This window comes from Thamnophis elegans, chromosome 7 (genome assembly GCF_009769535.1).
Source record: "Thamnophis elegans isolate rThaEle1 chromosome 7, rThaEle1.pri, whole genome shotgun sequence".
Taxonomy (NCBI): Eukaryota; Metazoa; Chordata; class Lepidosauria; order Squamata; family Colubridae; genus Thamnophis; species Thamnophis elegans.
In genome coordinates this window covers 56,831,208-56,855,548 of record NC_045547.1, presented here as the reverse complement: position 1 = coordinate 56,855,548, position 24,341 = coordinate 56,831,208, and the positions used below count along the sequence as shown (strand labels likewise).

General features: G+C 36.7%; 1 protein-coding gene across 1 annotated transcript in view; it reads right to left on the bottom strand.

Moving 5' to 3' along the window:
* Positions 1 to 24,341, bottom strand: part of FOXP2 (forkhead box P2) — a 240,699-nt gene that overhangs the window by 47,140 nt on the left and 169,218 nt on the right. The window contains exons 8-12 of the mRNA XM_032221993.1: positions 8,315 to 8,402; positions 6,127 to 6,210; positions 820 to 1,021; positions 313 to 389; positions 80 to 181 (exon numbers count right to left, since the gene is read on the bottom strand). Of these exons, the coding sequence (XP_032077884.1) occupies positions 80 to 181; positions 313 to 389; positions 820 to 1,021; positions 6,127 to 6,210; positions 8,315 to 8,402 (553 nt within the window). The remainder of the gene's footprint in view (positions 1 to 79; positions 182 to 312; positions 390 to 819; positions 1,022 to 6,126; positions 6,211 to 8,314; positions 8,403 to 24,341) is intronic.

Below are 24,341 nucleotides of genomic sequence, written 5' to 3'. Positions count from 1 at the left end.
ACTTGCCTAGACATTCTTTTAAAACAGCTGGCTCTGATACACACATTCTCTTTCACAGACACACACACACACACGTTACCTTCCAAGTGGCTGCATTGCGCCTGAAATAAGCAAATGTCCGTGTAAACCAGCTATAAATTTCATTGAGTGTTAACTGCCTGTCACTTGATTCCATGATAGCCTGAAATGAGACAAGATACAGACTGATACAAAATAATGGTTTCTTAACAAGCTTAGACAGTATTCCGTTCTCTAGCAAGCCTTCACATGTTCTAATGTAATCAGCAAAAGTTTTATTTTCTTTCACCTTACCTGCCTTATGAGAGTTGCATATGTAAACGGAGGTCTGACATCTGCATTTTTATAAAACTCATAGTTTGGGGCAATTTCTGTTTAAAAAATGGAAACGTGTTGTTATTGGTGTGAACAGGCACAATCCAGGGCACTGATAAAAAGGGTTAGCTGCACTTCAGAACATTTGTGAAATATTTGCATTGATATTAGCATTCACTACCAAGGTCAGGCCATTTTTAATGTATTAATCAGAGTATATTCTTATGTGACGTGGCATGTTTCATATCCTTCATTCCAGCCCTACCGTCATGAAATAACAGCTATTTAAAAATTAGTCAGAAAACTCTATAACCACTTTCCTTCAAAGATTATTGATAAACCAACAAACTCTCCTCTGAAGTCATATATAGATGTTCAGATACTAAGCATGATTTTATATATTAAAGAAAATAAAGCATCTCTTGGACTTCCCAGATCTTGTTCTCTAAATGCCTCTATGGATGTTTAAGATACTTAAACACTTACCTGATGACATGGGAATGTTGTATTTATCTGAATGTCGCCTTCGAATGGCTCCCACGCTGGGTATGCTGGCAGGGGTGATGACTGAGGGTCCCTGGGTAATTGGAGTAATTGGGGCTGTTGGAGTAGTAGGTGTTTGAGGTAAACTCTGAGGAGATGTTTCCAATATGTTCTTTGACATGGTGACAGTGGACACCAGATTTAACTACAGAAAAGAAGCCAGAGGAAGTTACATGAAGAAGAAGAAGAAGAAAAAGCAGGGAGAAGTATTTAAATGGTTTGACAGATGAGAAAAGAATTTTCTACGGCTATGTAGCCACTAATAAGCTGCAAAAGGAAGAAGCCAAGCTCAGCTAATTACAGGATGAAACTGCATAATAAAAACTATAATTAAGGGATGCTCTAATCTGCAGTAATGTCAGGACTATTCTGCTGGTCCTACTGGACTTGGCTCAACAGTCTACCCCTACAGTCTCCTGTAGTTTATTACTGACAGGCTCTTTTGCAGGGCAGGCTGGTCCCTGGTTGATGCCCCAGGATGAGAACCCAGAAGTGTTGTTGCTTTTGGCCAAAATGTCTCAAAATAAGTTCCTATTGTGATGCTGCTGGATTTCCTTTCTTCAGTCCCAAATCTCAGCTGAGAGGCTCCAGCCAGCTGGAAAATTTTACACTGACCTTTAGTCTCCTTGCTAATTTGGTGGAATGGTAATGACATTACTACATATTCAAACAAAATTGTCTTAATTGCAAATTAGCCAGAGGAGGCTGAAAATTTTCAAATTAAATCTGATTGGAGATGGAGAGAGGGAAATGGAATTTCTTCACTAACAATCATTTGTGGCATGTGTTAACAAATATAATGAAATGTCAAGTTTGCCAATTCCTCTGGAAGTATCATTTTCAATTTATGATTACAGTGTCACTTATGGTTGATGTACCCTAGAAAGAGGATGTCAGAATGGGGAGAAAAAAAGGAAGGTGAAAATATATGCAAGCTGTTTAACAGTGTGCCCTTCATTACACCCCCAGCAAGAAAAGCCTTGCTACTCATTATCAAAAATGTATATTAACTCTGTCATATTTACCATACATCTTTTGTCATAAATAGCATCCAATTAGCAAAATGGATAATCATGGCAGTAACCCCCCCCCCCCGCAAAAAAAAATTCTGCCTTATCCTTGGTTGATTCCAATCAAAGCTACAATGATTTTATACAGTATCTTTCAATATGCAGAACTTAAACATGGCTTATTGAAATTATAGAAAGAGCACTATCTATCGGGATATTATGCATTATCTAGCACTAAAATGAATAGAAATTGGGCAGTAAGTGTGCCTTGATTGACTAAACAGAGCTGACTTGGTTTTTATTCCTAATCTAGTAACACCTGCTTTTCAGGACCCAAATACACTTAAGATAGACTGCTTTTCAATGGCGTGCAGCATTGATTGATCTTTCTTTGTGGATTTGTTTTACACATCTAGTCAGTAGAGAGATTTGTTAGGGAAACAAAAATTAACATATGCCAGCTAATTGTTTGGCTTTCTTGGGCAGCAGCCAGCAAAAGAGCATTAGCAGTATAATAATAACGACTGGTGCCCTCAAGGCATCCCCGAGTGCATCTGTTCCTTATAAGTCACAAACTGTTTTTCCTTGTTAAGTACATATGGGGTGGAGGGAAGGAGTAAAATATAATGATTTTGCTCAATGCTGTCTTCTATACAGTGATGAAATGCCCAAGAGGTACAAAAGTATCTTTGATTTTGTGTAAGTTATAAATTGAAGCAATATCAATTGTTCTTGCTACTACATATCAAAGTAGTAGTATACTACATATACCACTACAAATTCTCAACTGACATGTCAATACTATATTTTATTTCATTTATCAGACACACACACACACACACACACACTTTAAATTGATATCCCACTATTTCCCACCCTAAAAATTTTTATCACAATGAAAATAAAATAAAGTTCTATGGGAAGATTGTACATGCTGCAACCCTATTGATAAAGCACAGACAGGTTTGAAATTTTATTTCATTTATCAGACACACACACACACACACACACACACACACTTTAAATTGATATCCCACTATTTCCCACCCTAAAATTTTTTATCACAATGAAAATAAAATAAAGTTCTATGGGAAGATTGTACATGCTGCAACCCTATTGATAAAGCACAGACAGGTTTGAAATGCTAGGACTAGTATGTATGGTCAACCTCTATGTTTACAGTGTTATGGTAAGTTATTCTTCTATGGAAGCAATAATAAGCATGACATGTTTGTAGGCATGGAATCGTGAGCTGATAAAATAGAATTTATTATTAACTAAAGAAAAGCATGCAAAATGTAGGATGATCACTTAGCCACATCAGCTCATCTGAATATTTTCAAGGTTGGGTGAAACTTATTATTCAGGACTCGTAGCCATGATAACTTTGATTTTCATCCATCCATAGCATGGCCAAAAGGTACCATTTAATGAAGTACCATTCAGAGAGTAAATGGGGTCATATAATACACACTCCGGTTGCACCTTGTGTTCATGTACTGATAGCTGTTAAGGGTGTAGTGATGAACCAACAGAGCTCATTTTTTCTTGGTAATAAATTCATGCTATTAATAGTTATCAAATGTGTGGGCCGTCTTAGCTGAATCACTGCACATGAGACCATAATTCTCTACTATCGTATCAATTTCGAAGCTTCTTTTGTACAGTGTACATTTTAGGATTTTTTTGGTGGTATTTACCACTCTTCTCTCAAATCAATTTGAAGACAGTATTAGCTCACAACTTCAGATATCTCTAGTTCCAAAAGGAACTTTAAACTGTGCTTTCACTTTAAATTGCTAATCTAAGATTCTGTACTAATTGCCCACCATCAAACGCAATTAGCAATTCTTTCATGTGTGGTTTATGTAATGTAATACTTCAATTACATTATTCATTCAGGTTCTGTTTTGGATTATAGGCTGAAAATTCTTTATTAGTGTAGATGTAACCATGCTGCTGGAGCTTTAAAAAAATTACTGATTGAATAATTAATTGGAAAAGAACAAGCTGCAGATTTCTGATGGATTTATGAGACAATTACTCTGTCATGTGAATATCTAACTTACACTATAGAAACAGTAGAAAAATAACTTGATTGTAATGAGACAGTCAAAACAGTTAATATGGGATAGTTCTAAAATTTGTAATGAATTCACTCATTGACATTAAAATAATTATATGATGCAAAAATATTTTCCACACATTTTCTACACTATTAAGAAATATTTGGGAGCCAAGCGAAGATACTAAAAACTAACAAAAACAATCCTTTGAAAAAAAATGAAAAAGTGGACATATTTAGTACTATAGTGCAAACGTATACTTAAGGCAATAAACAGTCAATTATGGAAAACAACACAAATGTTGAAGACTCACATACATACAATATATAAAAATGCTACCAATCACCAAAAACCCAAAGGGTCCATCAAGTTATAAATCACAGTTTGGGAGGTGAAAAAGTCCAAAGAATCACTCTATGGCAGAAGATAGATGAAGAAAATGTTAATTCTGATTATTGATGGTGGTCCTGATTTCTGTTCTTCACAGGGACGTGCAGTCACTAGAGGCAAGGGAGGCGGGGCCTCACCAGTCTCCTCAGGGAAAGGAAAGAATTTTAAATAATTTTTTAAAAATAATTAAAGCCAGGGTAGTTGCTACCAGATTTCAAGTCACAGTGGCTTGGTGTCTGCTCTCAGTATTAACTAGGAGGAGGCCAGAGAACTCGGGGCCTCCTTTGCATAAGGAATTTTTTGCCTTTTAAAAGTTAAGAAAGAGTTAAAAAGAAAAAAAATTCCATATGCAAAGGAGGCACTGATTCTCCTGCCTCCTGATCGGGGAGCAGCAAATCATGCCTTATGAGCACGCTTACGTTGAGCACGCTTACGTTGGGCAGACAAGAGGAGAGTTGAGAGAGTTTCCACAGCTGGAAAAGGTATGTGGATCGGACAAAGGGGGGGATTCAAATTTATTGTAATTAAATATGTAATTTTTTTATTGTGGAGTGTATGTATGTGTGTGTGTGTTTCTTTCTTCACAGCGGTCGGGTGGGGTCAGAGGAGGCGGGGGGGCAAGGCGGCGGAGCGCGGAGGCGGCAGGGACGTTCTCGCCACTGTGTCCCAACAGGCCAGGCATCTCGCATTTATGTCCACCATAAACGCAAGACACCTGTCGGACACAGCGGCGCGGATGTTGCTTCTCGCCGCTGCTGCGGTCCTGCCTCACCAACGGTAACCCTCACCGCACGTCACTGGTTCTTCATATCTGATAATTTTAAGAATATGCTTTGAAACTAAGTGTTTGAAATGTGCAGGGTTTTTTTGGGAAATTACAAACATGGCTCTTCCATTGTTTTAAGGAATTTTTAGGAGGCTGTGATGTACAGGAATGTTTTTGTAATTGTATGCTGTTTTTCTCTATTTTTTTTCAAAGATTATTTGCTACATAGAACCTTGAATCATGGAAGTGACATCTTTTTTGCAGACCAGAAATGGACAAAGTATTCCAAAGTTGTCTCATTAGAATTAATTTTTATCAAATTATAGGAAGCAAGCTGTGTAGCCTGACATATATCGCGATGTATATATAACTTGCAAATATATTTTAGAAGGCTATTGAAAAAGACTCCATATTTTAATCCATTATTAGTTCTAATTCAGAAACAGGTAGTGATATATCAGTAACTCACACCTTTATCAAAAGTGGAATAGATACCCACTGTGACATTGCTGATATCAGATGAACAATTTGCTTCTCTCCATCGACAAAAATATTACAAAACGCAATGTCTTTTCTGATGGATATTTTAAATGACAGGGTAAGCTAGAGCATCAACCCATGTACTTATATAGCCTTGCGTTAGGCTGCTATTCTAACTTTTTCTTTACTACTTCTGTGTCAGCTGAACTTCAGGTCTTTCAAAACAGCTTTCTTTTTAATATTGGTGAGTCTATTTCAAAAATGATATTCTTTCTAGCTTCAGCAGAAAGTGAGTGATTTGTGCACTTACAGGTGTGCTTGTTTAGTGTCCCCTATGGCACATATTGGACAGATTTTGTAAAAGATAGCATTACTTTTAAAGAAACATGCAATTTGACAAGCGATTGCATTTTATCTTCATTTTATTGCCATATTTTTCATCACACTTATTGTTTTCCAACTGTCAGTAAATTGCTCATTTTCTTAGTCTATTACATTTGTAGACCTATTTACTGTTTATAAAGCAATATGCACTTACAGGTTTTGGAGATGGCTTGGGCTCTGAAGGTCGCATGTGCAAGTGGGTCATCATTGCCTGAAGACGTTCGCGTTCTTTAGAAAGCTGTTAAAGAAAGAGTAAGATCAGAAGCGTTTTAGAAATGACTAATAACAGCTATTTTGTTTCATGTGATACATCTTATCTTGGAGGCTGCTATGGAGTAATGTTCCTGCATATCAAAGCCTCTATGGTCAATGAAAACTTTTATAGAAAGGGGACTTGGATTTTCAGGAGTGGAGGGAGAGAAAGAAAGAAGAAAGCTGTATAGCTTTTGCCATGTTTAAAAGGTCAGAGAAAACAAATAATACTTCATCTTTTTGTCAATAAGAGAATTGAGGTCATTACTGACTCAACAGTAGCAAGTTATTAGGTCTGTAAATTAGGTGGCCCACAGTGTCTCTGTACAGTCCTATGGACACTATTAGCAATGGGCTAGCGCCAACAGCTGTGAAGAGGTGAAGGGTCCTCATAGCATGGTGCCTGCCAGGACTGTCTATACTTTTCATCCATTCCCATGAGGTTCAGTTAGTGCCCCCTGCAATCTACCATAATCAATCTAATTCAATAGAGTGACAGGGACTAGGCAGTGTGAAATGTTGAACTCTGCCACTAAACTGACATCAACAATGTTCTAGGTCTCATTACAACATATGGACCTTACTTTTTTACAGTCATACAAAAGAGATGGGAGGGAAAAACTCATAATTGGTCATCCTGAAAGCAGAAACGTCCATTGAGACTTTTATATCACAACATAATATTTGTAAATGTAAATTGCACCTCAAAAAAACATACAAACACACACACATCTGAGGACTTGGTTGGGTAAATAAAGCAAAGTCCCCGTATATAAAATGAAAGAGGATGACACTACAATTATTTCATTTCCCACTGTTTAATTTTCAGGCAAAAAGAAAAAAGAATCCAAACCATGCATGTTTTAGAAGCAAAACAAAAACCCACAGCCCCAAATCTATACAACCCATGCTTGTATTATATGAGACTTTTCCATTGAATGACAGCTATCACTTTTGCAGAATGACCATAAAATGTAAAATGGTAACAGTAAAACACTTTAGGGCTATAAAGGAAGACATCCTTTAAATAGATTACAGTTTAATTGGTCTGTGCTAAAAAGAATATTAAATATAATTCTGCTAGAGCTTATTTTGTTCCAAAACATATTTTTTACATGGACTAAACATGTGATCCCCAAATTTAAGTCTTTATTATTTTATTGGATCCTGTTAACTATCATGTGCCTTATGTCTGGTGGCGTTCTCTCCAACTATACTAAATGAAAAATTTCTCGTAATTTGTCTTTCCATTCCTCAACCAATCTCCCGAATTATTGAATCTATATGTAAAAGTATGATTCTGAGAGCTGATTTACATTAGCCATTTTAGGAATGATAATGTTGGGGTGATGGTGGTTTGGAGAGCATCTACACTATTCTTAGATGGCCAAAAGTACATTATACTAAGAACCATCATATACTAAGATAAAATCAAAGCCATTATGTGAATTAGGAGCAAAATTTCTGGAGTCTAAAAATATGACCTTATGAATCTCTAAACACATATTTTCATAACTACAATATATGGCATGATGAAGCAGGTTGTAGACTTGTCTACAAGGTCTTAAGAATTTTGATCATCACTAGAATGTACAGATAGTACAGAGAAATTTTAAAATTGAATGTTTAGTTTCAGATGAGTGATGTTATTGGCATATATTTATGATGTTATGTTTATGAACTGTTGCTTTAAAAGGTAGTTGAGAATTTATATGAATACAAATGATATAGAAAATAAGTTAATCCAGTCTTGCATAATGACTTGTCACTTACATATATCCCATTTCCTAAAGGCACAATTATCAATAAAGGTTAAAAAAATGATAGTTAAAAATATTTTTTAACATAAATGAAATCATTCCTCATAAGTGCTTATTTAGAAAAAAACATTCCCTGAATTCAGTAGCTCTTTTCTGAGTAGATGTTTAAATTGCATTGCTTAGGATAGTTAATTAGTATTTAATTTAATTTATTTCAAAACATACATGTAGATATTAAAACATGTTCATAAATGTATACATAATTCCATAAGAAATTAAGACAATTTTCTCAAGGAAAAATATATTTAGAATATGGATATATTTTCAAACCTGTATTTCTAATTGTTGGACCACCTGCATTTGCACCCGACACTGAGCAGTGCTTCGGTCATCCAATGCATGTTCATTATTAAGGTGCCTAGTAAAAGAAGAAATAATTAAAATAATTAGAACTTTAGGTAGAAGTTGATAACCTTCTCAATCCTACTGCTTCTCTTTCTCTCTGTGTATGTTCTGTAAACACAATTCTTATGTCAGAAAACAAGTTACTGAAACCCAGTTTAAATCTAAACTGCTGTAACAGGCATAATATAACTACCTTGCAAGAAACTTCACAATTTTCCCTAATGGAATTCACTGCAAAGTAGTTTGGAAAATGCAACTGAGCAGTCTTGGTCCTGGCTATAAGATATGATCAGAGACACAAGAAAATGGTGCACAAAGGTACAATGACAAGGGAAACAAATTTAACACTTATTTTATAAAAGAACTAGTTCATGGGATACGTATAATAGGAGTAAAGTAACATCACATGTGTTGTGATGGTGCAAATGGTAATAATTATAATGGCAAATTCATATCATATATGTGACATAATGTAATTTTGACTTTTACTCAGATGCCTATATAACTTTTATCTCCCAGTTGTGAAGGGATAGACATGTCTAAACAAATATGCCTAAAAGTTTAACCACACATCTTTTTATGATTTGAGTACATTTATTAAATCCGAACTTTCCCTTCTCTGCCATATGAGAAGAGCACATTTTGGTAATAATATTTGGGTATTGTCAATGAAAACTGGTACACTTATGTCTACCTTTCAACACACATAGCCTGTGAATTTAGCAAAAATGAATTTCTGGATGAGCAATGCAAAAGACAAAGGATACAGAATTGGAAAATGGTGAAGTATAGATGAAATAATGCAAATAAAACACAAATGTGATCACTACAAATTTGTTTGGGTTAAACTTTATTAAAGGGATCACATTATGTATGACAATATATTTAGCAAGCCATTATTTACTTATTCAGGGAAAATATTCTGCTTGATAAGGCAACTTGCACTTTCTACACCTATATCTTCATATGTAAGTGACAACTTCCTAACTTCCAGTCCTAGGGGAAAAAAAATATAAGCACCTATGTTTCTTACCAAGCTTACCAAATAGTTGATTGAACAGGACATTCATTTTTAAAGAAAAGTAAGTGACCTGTTTTAAGTTTTCAAGATTATTTCACTTTTTAAAATAATTCTAAGCAGTATAACTGAAAGAGGTATGTTGCTTCCAGAAGAACCATCTGAAAAAGAATGTATGGATGAGTTTTTTCTTTGATTACTCTTGATTTAAATGACTGATATCAAAATTACAGTAAGAAGCTGATGTATTAATTAGCTATGTGACACATCAGAGAATTCTGGTCTGCAAAGATATTTTTAAACTATCTCTATGATATATTATTGCAATTAGGTTGTAGCAGTTGGGATAGTTAATTTGATTCCAACCTCAATTATTCACCATTTCCAAATAATTATGCATTATAACTTGAATCTAATAAACAGGGAGGAGTTTTTAACTAACAATAAGTGAATAGATGAAGTACTTGTACGGATGAGAAACTATTGCTCTAATAAGAAATATGTTTCATGCTATTGAATGTACACTGGTGGAAGACATATTGGCGTTATCTCTATTTACAGGATATGATTGTTGTCAACATTCCTAAGTAACTATCAGCACTTAAATTATATAAGCATAGAATGAAAACTTTGCTATCATTGGAAGGAATGTGGAAAAAGTATGTCATGTGAACACAATGTATTACAAAGCAATGAAAAAGAAACAAAAATTACTCTATTATATCCTAATATCAGTATTTCCTTTTTTGATTTAGATTTCATAATAGCTTCTTTTATATGCTTTCAAACTCTTAATTACAATGAAATTTCTTTATGCACACATTGGTTTATAATGCTACTCGTTAGCAAACAATGACATAAGGCACATTGATAGCAAGCAGCCTAGGGTTTTGAATGTAGTATTAGACTTGGATAAGAAAGATGCTTATTTATTTATAAAATTTATACGATTGGCTGCCCATCTAACCACATGGTTGTATGTATGTATGTATGTATGTATGTATAAGTGTATATGTATGTATGTATGTATGTATATACATACATACACATACATACAGTACACACACACACACACACACACACACACACCCCAACTGCTAAAATACAATTACAGATTGGAAGGGCGGGCATAGGATGGGGGGGAAGATGGGATCTGTTGTTAATTGATCAAACACCTTCACTGTGATGCTTTCCCATTGGAGCCCTAAGGTAACTGGCAGAGCCACAAGTTTAGGCTCTTACAGAAGGTCAGGAAGAGCTGATCTCACATTGGGGGTGTAGAGAGCAAAATGTTCTAAAAGGCAGGTACAACAGCAGAGAAGGCCCTTCTCCTGCACCCTGCTAGTTGGAATAATCAGGCCAACAGGGCCTGCACTATGCCTACTCTGCTGGCATGGGTGGGTTGGGTCAATCCTAGTGGGATGAAATGGTTCCTTAAGTAGCCTGGACCAAACTAGTGAACAACCTGAATTTGTGCAAAGACTTTCCTGGCCGTGACTGCCACCTGCGCTTCAAACAGGAGTCACAAGTTCAGAAGACTTAATTTCAGTGTCTCCTGTACCCAAAGCTATTTGGTCTTGTCAGGGTTCAGTTGAAGCCTGTTGTCTCCCACAGCATCCAAATACTGCAAGACAGCAGCCACACCCTCACTTGTGTCACCAGGAGTGGAAATATGGAGTTGGGTATCATCAGCATACTGCAGATACCTCAACCCACAGCGATGGATGATCTCACACAGCAGTTTCATGTAGATTTTAAAAAGGAGTGGAGAGCGTACCAAGTAGTATGGCGTGCTACAAGATAGTGTCCAAGGGCTGGATCTCTCAACTCCTATTAACACCAATTGGAACTAGCCTTGGTGAAAGGAGCCGAACCAGAGCAAAACTGTCACCCAGCACTAGCTCCCATAGCAGACCCAAAAGAAAACCATGGTTGATGTTATCAAATACCGATGCACTACTCCAGGGATGTCAAACTCAGTTTCATTGAGGGATGGATCAGCATTTTGGTTGTCCTCTGGAGGCCGGGGGGGGAAGGGGCATGGCCAGGGAGGTTGCGGCTCACTGAGTGTGGCCTGGATGCATGCCCAGCTTGCCATTACTCATGTGGGTGGTACCTGTGGGGGCTGGGCAAGGTTCGGGAAGGAATCCAGGGGCTTCTGGTACGTGGGGCAGTAGCTGGGAGGCTCCTCCCATGGGATGAGGTGAGGCAAGGCAGGGGACGGAGCAGCTACAGCCGGTATGTCTTCAGCTGCTTTCGACATCACTCAGTTTCCCACCCCACTCTTATCAAGCTGGTCCTGTCTGGTGGGGGGACTGCCTTCTGCCTTCTCCACCATGTCACAAACAGGGATTAACCACCCCCACTGTCAAAGTAAATCCCAGGTGCTGCACTGCAATGGACAGACAAAAAGTGCAGCTTTTGTTTGGAGGAGGAGGAGGAGCAGGGAGAATAAAGATGGAAAGCAGCCGAGCGCCAGCCAAGCACTGAAGCACACGGCTGCCAGCCCTGGTATAACTCTCTGAGGTTGGATCGGATTGCTCTCTCTCACACACTCTTCTTTCTCTTTCTCCCTCCCTCCTCCCCCCCCTCTCTCTCTGCAGAGGCAGTGGTGGCACTTCAGTACCTGGTGAGTGGGTCGCTTTTCCCTCGGCCACTTTCCCTCTTTCTTCTCTCCAATCCTCCTCCTCCTTCAGACAAAAGCCGTGCTCTCTCGCTCTCTCACCCCACTTCATGGCTATGGCACCAGCCATTTCTCCACGGCAGCTTGTATTTAATCCATCCTCCACCCCCCCCACCTTGCTTGGTTTGCCTTCATTCTTTGATGCCTCTTCCCCTTGCTCACCACCGTAGCGAATGGGAGGCTGAGCAACACACTGGTGCGGTGGCCACAAAGCGAGGTAGAAGCAGGGTAGAAGATGAAATGAGGCTGCCAGATACCACCTTTCCACAACTTTTCCACAAAAGTGGAGGTAGAAAACTGGATGAAAGCTATTCATGTAGATAGGATCCAGTGATTTTTTTTTAAGGAGGGGGCAAACTAGGACTTCCTTTAAAGCTTCCAGAAATGTCCCCTCTTCTAGTGACACATTAATCACTGCCAGGACCCTCTTGCTAGTCTTCATCCTGGAGGCTTTCACCATTCAAGAGGGACAAAGAGCTAACTGAAAGGTAGTGGCACTGACAGCATCAGGGCCAATAGGATCACACAGTTCCAGATAATTGGGCAAGACCTTTCCCCAGGCATCTCGTATGGACTATCTTCACAGAGATCCAACTTGGAACTTTTTCATCACTGATCATGGCACTGCAGATGATTACCCAAGCTTCACTGACCCAGGAGAGTGACCCAAAATGGCAGTGCTGGGTTTAAACTTTTTAGAACCTCTTCTGTAGGTGTGGCCTGCTTTGTGGGAGTGGCTTGCTGGCCATGTGACTGGGTGGGAGTGGCTTGCCAGCCATGTGACTGGGTGGGTGTGGTCAACTTGTAAAATGTGGTGAAACTCACTTAACAACGCTCTTGCTTAGCAACCAAAATGTTGGCTCAGAAACTCTGGCATTGAAGTGTGCAAATCTTAAAGCTGTCAAGTTACAAGACCCTTGCACCCCTAACCCTTTGAAAAAAAAAACCAGGGGTGTTCACTTGACAGCTTTAAGACTTGTGGACTTCAACTCCCAGAATTCTTCCCCTTGCTCTTCATCTTGTGCGGACATGGGGGGGGGAGGGAGCTGGAACTGGTTCTAAACGGCACTGTAGATTTGTGGAACGTCTTCTATAGAAGAGGTTAGAACTGGCAGGAACCCACCCCTGGTGAGGATGCAATAAGAGTGGAAAATAATGCTGTTTTGCCACTCTTACTGCCATGTGGTAGGCCTTAATAAGGTTCCAAGTTGGCAGAGAAAAGGCAGGAGCAGAGAAGTTCAGCCAAACTACTCCAGAGGAAAGGGCCCACCTGTCTCGATGGGCTGCACTGGAAGCTGGCTATTTATCATAGCAGACAGATGGAGGTGTTGCTGGGAAAATATGCTTGTTTTCTAGCTGTTTGTTTGATCATTGTGATTCCTGCTTCACTCTGGATTGACACCATGTTTGGAATTGTGCCTTTGAGATTCTGAACTTTTTTTTTGTTCCTTGAGCTCTCTTGGGTGTGGATTTAAGTTTTACCTGGTGGATTTAAGTTTGTCTGGTGGAGATATTTTGTTTGAGCAAAGCAATTTTCAAGTGCTTTGGGAACTATTGGGTCTTTGCTCTGTGGACTAACCTTGAACTGCTCTTGGGTAGACTTGATTGGGGCAGTTTTGTGGTTTTGGTGAAGGGAATTGCTGGGGAATATTAATAAACTCCCTAAACCAGTTACACGTGTGTGTGAGTAAAAGGAGCAGCAGAGATCTAATCCAAAGAAATAAACAGAAATATGAGGTCAGGGAGTGTCTGCTTTAGAATTTACATGAGAAGCATAATAAAATTTAGCTTCATAGCTTCATTTGTCCAGTAGTATTTTCACAGCTAGGAAAATAATTTTGGCCCTATCATCACAACCTCGAAGATAATTAGATGATATTTATAGGAAAGATATTTGTAAGAAAAATTAGAAGTGCATGCTGAATGACTAACTGGAGTACTAGGTTTAGAGTTTGTTCTTAGTTTACCTCCAGTAGGAACCACTTACTTATAAAGCTAATTACAACAGGTGCTGTTTTCAACACTCATTGTAAGCAAAAGCTACAAATGTTCCCTGTAGTCAGACATAAGGAAATTTTGTATTCAGTTCTTATACATGTACACTACTTTGATATCTGTCTATATTACTGAATGCTTTTTGAAGTCTGAAGTAAAATTGTTGACGGAGAAGAAAAGATGAAAAGATGATCTCTCTAGGTAGTTTTCTGTTTGCTAGATAACAAATGTTATCTAGCATACATGGCTAGTATCGAACGCTAATTTATTTATTTATTTGTTTATTTGTTTATTTATTTATTTATTATTAAAATTTATATGCCGCCCAATCCTGAAGGACTCCGGGCGGCTTACAAAAGAAGAAAAAGAGAGAGAGAGAGAGAGAGAAATACAGTTTAAAAACACAAAGCCACATGCATTCATTCTAACCGGGGCTGGACCTCAATAATGAGGTCAACAGCCCCAGGCCTGCCGGAACAGCCAGGTTTTTACAGCTTTCCTGAAGGCCATGAGAGTGGGTATGGTCTGGATCTCTGGGGGTAGCTGATTCCAGAGAGTCGGAGCAGCCACAGAGAAGGTTCTCCTCCAGGGGCCTGCCAGCTGACACTGTCTGGCTGACGGCATCTGAAGGAGGCCCAATCTGTGGGATCTTACTGGCCGCTGGGAGGTATGTGGCAGTAGGCGGTCTCTAAGGTACGCTGGCCCTAAGCCATGTAGGGCTTTAAAGGTAATAACCAACACCTTGAATTGCATCCGGAGACGAATTGGTAGCCAGTGCAGCTCGCGGAGGACAGGTGTAATTGGAAGATATATGGGCTTATCGTACTTTATCTAGGATGCTCTGTGGATGATATTTTAACTAGATCTTCCCTAAAAAGAGAATTTGGAGACTGAGTTGAAGTTGCTTAATACAAATCAAGAGATAGCCTTACTATAATTTTTTAATTTTGATGACAATTCCCCATTTCTTAAAGAAGTATTAATCACCTCCAAAATTCAGCTGCATACACATATTGCTGCTGCCAAAAACCAGGAATGGCGTGGATCAAGCCAATAGTTCATGCCACTTCATCAAAATTAAGATCAGAAGTATCCCAGAAGTATCAGATTTCAAAATATAATCTCAATTAATTGACTAGACTGTGCTTCATAGACATCAAAACATGAGCAAATATGAGTATTTTTATCTGCAAGAATATCACAAACATGTCACTGCAGCCTGAATATATAGCACAGATGCTAGATAAGAGTTTGCAAGTGCAGAGAACTACACTTGCTTCGTTTCTCTTACCACAAAGGATATGCCCAAACATGAATATATACCTCTAATTGCTCATTTTCGCTCTTTATCTAATTTAGGCTTTATAAGTCGAACTGTTTCTTCAGTCATTTCATTTACTGGAACTTCTTGGTAAACAAAGATATCCCTGGCATGAGTAATTGCAGAGAACCTTCACAAGGACAATTTTGTCAGAACCCTAGTCATTTCCACATTTTAAAGATGGATTAGTTTTGAGATGGAATTGTCTGCCAGTTCACAGACAATTCTCAGTAACATAAAAAACTTTCTAAACATAGAGTTGTTCTGTGTGAAATGCCAGACTTGAGTCTTATTACAAATGAATTCACAAAGGCAAAAGTTTTGCAAAAGAGAAAAGTGACTTTCCTTTAGAGAGAATAATTATTAATTTTTTAATATGTAGAAAGTATTTATCTACATCTTCAGCCTATCTTTTAAGATTAAGCACTAGCTAAAACAAATATCCATGAACAAACAGACAAAAATATATTTGTAGATATATCCAGTGCAAGAATATTAATATTTAATGATATAGATAATATTCTTAGATAGAAAGAGAACACAGATAATTAGTATAGAAGAGTATGTATTAATGAGTTCAAATGTTGCTAAATTTGTATACAGCATTCTATATTGGCATGAAATAAAAAGTAAGCAGCATAAATTTTATCTGGGTACAATTTGCTTTCAGTTACATTTTCAGATGACACTTAGCTAATTCCGTGAATGCCTATGTAATCTTGTACTCTTTTCATTTTACTATCTGGTGAGGAGAATCTAGGAATAAAACACTAAATACTAGATACCATAGTGCAATTCAAAATACTACCGACTGGATTGGTACTTGGCTCAAGCCAGCCTCCATTGCAACTTCTGATTATTTAAAAAAAGCTCTCTTCCCAAAGTCATTTTTGATAGAATCACAAGCATGTTACTTTTCAACAACAAAAAATGCATAACAGAACTTAAAATAAAATTAAAACAGAAATTTATAACTGGAAAGTAACTTTCCACAATGCTTATATTCATAAAATTATTATTTTTTAAATGACACTTCACTTTGCGTAGAATTGTACAAAACATATTTAAACTAACTGGATGGTACTCAATTCTCTCTAGTTATCATCTTCCCCTAATGTATTTCAGATGCAGTTTAAGCAGTCCATTAGTAACTATTTCCTCTTCATATTATAGTAAAAATATGCTATTCAGTCACAGTATCTGAACATCTTATGAGATATTCAGGGTTTTTTAAAGTTCATTTATAGGAGTCCTGGATACAATACAAAACAATGTGCTGATACAATATTTGGAAAGCATCTGAACAGACAGAGAATACAGAAGATTAGTTGATAAAAAGACACTCTGCAATCAGTGAAATAGAATTTTCAGAGAGCTGAGGCAGTTTGACTTTCACATTTAGTGAACTTACTGTTATAATATATGGCACATAATAAAAACTGAAAAATGTTAAATCATGACTATTTATTAAATCAATTTTACATTTTCCTCCATGTACTTTTTTGTCTTCTTATTGCTATTTTGCACAATTTTATTATGATCTGCTGAAATGTCAAGAGGTGATTTTTGGCCTCTTTGCGGGGGGTATTGGACAGTTTAATATGTTGATTAAGTTTTTCACATGATCAAACAGAAACTGGATTATTTCTGAACACAACATTCTATTTAGAGATTTATTTCTAAGTTGCCATTTCAGCTCCAAGAACAGGTAGAAATTAAAACTGTTCATAGATAATAACAGTGCTGTTTATGCTCATCCTGGTGGGGATGGGCACCATGTGTTCAGAAAACTGAGTTGGAATCTGCTTCTGGCACATAGACTCATGTCTTCATTCTTCTGCAGGCAGTCTTTAAACCATGTGTGAAGATTTCCATACAATTAACTAACTACCAGCCAGGTTACAGAACAACTCTTTTAGCGTAAAAAAGGGTAGAAAAGTTGCTTTACTTATGAAGACCCTGGTTGGGTACTGATCAGTTTGAGAAATTGTCCATTCTCAAGCCTAGACTGCATTGGAAACTTTATCTGCCATTTCAGCAAGTAAAAGAGTAAATCATATTTTGTGAGATGGGCAGCTACATGAAAAAATTATGAATATGATGAACATGACAGGTAGACTTCCAAAAACAACAAAAAAAGAAATATGCTATCTTTCTGAGAAATGGAAACCATCCACAAAACCTTGTTTTATTTGGTAATCTTTAGAAGTAAAATTGACAAGACTAGGAACTGCTTAGCCTGGCCTCAATTATTTTCACCATTTAGATGCAAAATGAGGAATTGGGATCTGCAGTACTATCAAGGAAGGACAGCAGATAAGAACAGCACTTCTTATTTCCAGGTTATGATGTTTCTAAACCAATGAAGCTACTATTAATACAGGACAGAAGTAGGGCCGTACAAAACTATAGAGAATGAAATTCTTACTGGGCTATATAGAAACCAGGGATTAAATTAGAACTAATCAAAACATGTCTAATATGTATCTTTTAGCTTGGTAGCTTGTGAGAAAGAGTAGTCCAATGCAGTGAATGTGTAGTTTAAAAAACTGAAGTATGCTAAGCAGATATTTGATAATATACTTAAAAACATGGAAACACTAGACCAGTGATGGCTAACCTTTTCATTTCTGCGTGCCAAAAACACACATGTGCACTAATAATGCAATGTGCATGTGGCCACCCCCATGCTCCCACCCCCTTGCATGCATGTGTGAACCCTTGTGAAACCTGCCCCTGCACATGCATGCATGAGCCCCGCATGTGCCCTGTCCCTGCGCATGGACGGTAAAAATCCCAAAACCAGCTGACTGCGGGACGTGCATGCCTGGTGGAGTTGAGGTGACAGCTCACATGCCTGCAGAGAGGCTTCTGTGTGCCACCTGTGGCATGCGTGCCATAGATTCACCATCATGGCACTAAACTATTATAATGGTGGCTGGGACCCATTTGGACAAGAATCTTTAGATACAAAATATGACAACAGAGAGACTGAGTCTTCTCCTACCAATCATATTGCCCATTTAAACAGATAACCACAAGGGATTTTCAGTTTTGGAAAAAAAAAGGTATCCACACAGGCAATCTGAGCTCATGAAATACAGACACAAATACTATATGCAAAATATATTTGCATGTAAGATTCTATTCCATCCCCATTCCTATCCATCTATTGCTTGTAATAGGCACACATGCAAAATCTTCACTTTTCTGGTTTGGGGCACAAATGTGTTTACATTTTAATTCCACTTCTTTTTAAAGAACTAAAAACCTGTAAAATGTTTGCATTTGTATATTAAAGTCTTTGAAAGACCTATTCCACTTATATGGGCTGCTTTTATTAGGCTAGCAATGGTAGAGTACAATAATACTCAGTGAGGTTTTGTCTCGATTGAATTTTTCAGTAGAACACAAAAGAACCTTGCCATTAAAATAGTCTTTTATTCTCCCCTATGAAGGCGAAAGGTTTTTAAAGTGTTGTGATGTTCAGTAATGAGCTTCTATCTAAATTATCATTGGTGACAAACTCACAAAGCACTTTGAGGACACATAGTTATGAAATGCCAGAGCTGCCACTTTCTTTCTGTAATTATAGGCTAGCTTGCAAGCCTTCAGTGATCATTTATAGAACAGCCTCCAGTGGATTACTGAGAACTTGAAAACATATATACCTTTGCCACATTTCCCTTCTCCTTTCCTTACTATTGTTTATCAGTGATATGTAAAATAATGGGGCCTATTCATTTACCCATCTTAATTATGTCAATCAAAGTACAAAAATAGCACTAGATATAAATACAATGCCAGTGGACTAAATAAATGGGATAGAAATTAACATTAAATTATGAATTTGTGGATTTATGACTATTTCATACTCAAATTATTCTTTTATGCTTTTATAACCAACCCAGGTACATATTGCTGTTCAAAAATTCCTTATGATTTATAAATCAAGAACAAGATAATACTGAAAAATGAGAGGATTGGTGGATTTTTTTCAGTCAATGCCTAATTGCTGTTTCAAAATGCATATGCAAAAGGACATTTCATTAATCATTTAATCATGTCCCTTGCAGGAAGTTGGAACTAATGTTGCAAATATTCTTTTCATATGAATGCTTCATAATGCTATCTTATGCATTTGATATATTGCATATGTCATAAATTATAGCTGCTTCAAAAAGAACCAAGTGGATTGTTATCCCCGAAGATGCTTTTTACAAAACCTTTATTAAGTCCCCCCCTCTCCAACTTATTGCTGGTTCTTTTTCACAGCTTCATTCTAGCCCCCAATAATGCTCTTTCTGATGGCAAAGGTCCGTAAATTACCCATGCAATCACCAACACCATTTCACAGACCTGTTCTACTTCTACTGGTCTGCTAACAAGGCGATTACACACAAATTACTGAAAGCCTATGAAATATTTAAATGCATTCTACTCTGCTATGCATTAATAAGAGCAAAGCAAGCACTGGAATTCTGGTGAGCTCCAGTCCCTAATGTCCCCTAATGAGCCTCTTACTGTGACTGCAGTTCAAACAGAGAGGTGAAGAAAAAAAATGCAAAGGGTGCCTTCAGAAAGGCAGCACTGAACAAACATTGTGTGAGGCAATTCTAATTTATGGGTCATTTTATAGGTATATTGATTTTTGTTTTCAAAATAGAATAAATGATGTGGTTGACTGATGTTCTTCAAAAACTGGAGGAATCTGTAGGTAATCTGCAAAAGGAGCACATGGAAAATATAAATATAAAGATGTTTTTTAAGGAAAGCATTAGGAAAACATTCTAGTATGATGAAAGAAAGAAAGAAAGAAAGAAAGAAAGATCCTCTTCCATTTGTATATTTTTTCATTATATTGATTTGAAGCACTAAATAGATGTCAACTTATCCTGCAATACAGCAAACTATTAAACCAATTTTAAAATGGGACTTTTAGATTTACTGCAAAATATAGCATTTCTAAAGTCAAAAAGGGAAATATTTCTGAATCTAAGAATGTTTTGGAAATTGTTTCACTTATACACACTGTAAATGGTATTTGATTTATTTTGCATCAATCTTTAATGTTTAAACAGTGCGAGGAGTTGAAATACCAAATGTATGTTCTATTACATGAATGTCAGTTTTCATTTAGTTGATTGTATTAGATGTCTTAGTTTTGAGGAATGATGGCACTGTCACTGAAAGACACAATTTTCTGACAACTTCAAAGAATGCCATTTTGAGGTCATATTTTGGGAACTAGACTGCTTGCTTTCAGTCAAAGGAAGAAAACTACACAATAAGTTTAAAAGTGAATATAATAATATTTTTATCTCCTTTCATTCTCTCTGTGATTATATACATACATACACACACACACACATACATACACATACATACATACACATACATACATACACATACATACATACATACATACACACACATACACACACACATATATATATTATTAATTCATAAATATTTGAATTAATATTAAAAAGATGCCTAATTAAATTATATTGCTCTTCCCACTGAATTCAATTATTATACTTAGAAGACCTTGAAATCATTCGTGTTGGTAAGCTGCTCTATCTTTTTTACAGCATGACTTTTTCTCAACATTAACAATTCTGCCAATGTACAAAAAACATTTTGCCTGTCTCTGGATCATTTTTTGTTTTGCTAGTGTCTGCTGCATGCAGGTTAAAGAATGCTTGTGTCTGCTGCCTGGAATGCTATAGTGTAAACCCTTTGATTTAAACTTCTAAAAGCCAAATCCATCTACACTCAAACTGACTTAGGACCAATGGAATGATAATTAGTTTTGCAGACAAAATACACCAAAGTTTTGACATATATTATTACATTCTGACATTTATAAGACAGTAATGAAGAACTACTATTACATTCTTTTAGTGATCTTTGAGCTTCCTTGCTTGCTGACCAGCAAAATGGTTAGTTTCTGTCAGCACTCATTTTATAGTAAAATTCCAAAATAATTCTTAAACAGTTTTGGCAGTCTTTGAATCACTTTTCATTACACAATATTCCATTCAATCATTGTTCTTTCTGCAGTTCTGCAAGATTGTTTTCTGATCTAACCTCAAATTCTGATTGGCAGAATGGTTTTTCTTGGGGAAAAATCCTGAGCACATGAGTAAATGTAAATTTATACAACAAAACCTGAAAATCAACCAAATTTTCTTATGTATGTTCAAAAGCACAACATAACAATCAAGGATTATAACAGTTTGCCGCCTTGTATATAACATATGAGTATGCATTTATATATATATATGGGAAAAGACCCGATTACAACAAGACCAGCATACCTACACCCGGGAAAATCTACGAAAACACACACGCACACACACACACACACACACACACACACACACACACACACACACACACCCTTTTTAATCTTTACAAATAATTCAGGATGGCAAACATATACCTTTGCCCTCCTGTTTCCCCCACAGTAACAACCCTGTGAAGCGAACTGGCTGAGAGAGAGAGTGGCCCAGAGCCATCCGCTTTCATGGCTAAGGCAGGACTTGAACTCATGGTCTCTTGCTTTCTAGCCTTGTGCCTTAACCACAATTTATAAGCTGTCCATCTCCCTACCCAAAGGGACTCTGGTGGCTTAAAACAAAAACATATGTGGGCTGCAGAAATCCAGGTAACTATTAGATATATCAAACAGACAGAATTTTCTAAATTTCTGACATCTGCTGAGTCAACTTCAAATTGAACCTGGCCACAGCCATCTTTCTGTTGTTCAGTTGCCACACAGAGGCGGAAGGAGGTTGAAATGCATTACTAGACACAACAAAGAATGTTCTCCTGAGAACCAAGGTTGTATCTACTGGCAACAGCTAAGGTTGGGGAACGAGTGACTGAAGAGCCCGTCAATTAACCCATTTGGCCTACATTTGTGTCCCAACTGTGACACTTGGGGATGGGGTTATTTCCTAGTTTAATTATACTGGAACCGTGGGAAAGATTTAGATTTGGTTTTCCATTGAAGCTGTGCCAATAGGATATACTCATTAAAGAAGACCTTTGAGAAAGAGCGAAATCTCCAACTTATGATTTGCTTAGATTCATTAGTCAGAGCCTTGACACTGGGTTTTACAGCCTACCAAATAACGTGGCCCATTTAAGGCAACTAACTATATTGAAAATAATGGACAAGCATTAGTGATCTCAGAATTCTTGGGGAAAAATAACCTAAATATTTCAGTGTAGTAAAAAGTGCTTTGGTCAGAAGACAAGAAAAATGAAATTTTTATATTTTTATACTGTAGCTATAGATCATATTCAGAAAATTATTCTTTACTCCAGATCTTGCATTAAGTATGAGAAATAAAACTACCATTTTTAAAAGGGAAGCCTCTTTGAAATGACTTAGTACAACATTTTTTTTATAATTATAAATAAAATTAAACCTGTTTTTAAGGAGGATACATGTACACACACACAATATAATAAACCAAGCATAAAACTATCCATTTAAATAGACCTTGTTTTTTTTTTAAGTTAAGCTTACATTAGAAGTATCTATTAGGATATTTCTGAAAACAAAAACTAGATTTGGACAGCATTCTTCATGAATATTTTATTTCAGTACAATATACTTGCATTGGATCTATTAATAAGTATCAAGCCGCAACTTACTGCATTCTTACAAAGAGTACATAGGAACAAGTCTTTGAAAAATGCTACCATTAGACATGTAATGCCCTATATAGCTAATGGATTGGAGAAAATGTAACTTGTTGTTTTGTCTTTAAATTGAAACTGAATTGATATGAAAGGGTTTTTAAAAATTAAAATGGGTCTTTGCAGTGAAAGAGATTAAGAGCAGATACAAGCAGATTCAGACGACTATAAAACATATCAACGTTTCAAAAAGAAAGATGAATTTTATGTCTTTTTAATTTTGGGTTTAAATCTAAGAAAAGCACAATAATGTACTTGAGGCTTTTTGGGGGGACCACAATGAATCCTATGATTTCTAGGTTGAAGACAGTCCACAATCGCTCTTCGACTTTGTAGATCAAGGTATGTGACAATGTAGAAAATTAAGCATTGATATAGCACATGGAAATGACATATACTGTACATTTGACCAGCCTATTTCAGAAGGCAGAAACTGATGTCAGGGGCGACAATTTCTTCTGATAATAGGCAGAAATAAATAGCAACAGTGATATACAAGAAGGCACAGTTTATCATTAATCTAAAACCTATTATAATATATTATAATTATTAAACCAGAGTCTTACAAAATAACTGTAAAAGCAAATAACGAAGTAATTGTGAAAGGACCAAGCCAAACACTAATGTAAAATTACACTCTGGGTGGGTAGAAGTATTTATACAAATTAGTTTTTTGGGGTAAGAAAAAAATAAAGCTAAGCCAGTTACAACTCTTTTATCAATTATGCTTAGAACAATATATGCAATATATGGGTTACTTTCAACTGGAATAATTTTCAGCAGCTTAATTAAATCCCAGAGGCAAACAGTATAACTTCTTTAATCTATAAACAGAAATATTACACATCATAATATTCTCCTAAAGTATTGTTCTAGAATTAACTCTTTAAAATAGAACTAAATCTTTTCCACTCACATAAAAAGGGTAAATTTTAAAAGAATGGCAAACGTAATTTGTCTTAAAATATATTAAGAAATATATGTATGTAAACTTGTAGGCATAAGAAAATAACACTTGTTTCTAAAGCCATTATGAGCTGTACCTCTATGCTCTGCTGTTAAACCGCTGAGTCTATCCTCCATTGGCTTTATACCATTTGTAACATAGGGCTTTCTAACATTTCTACCAACATCCTGGCAACAAAGCACTGCAATTTCAAATGAACTAATTAACTTAATTGTTGATGAAGCATGAAGCAGTTCATTGACCCTGTTAGTT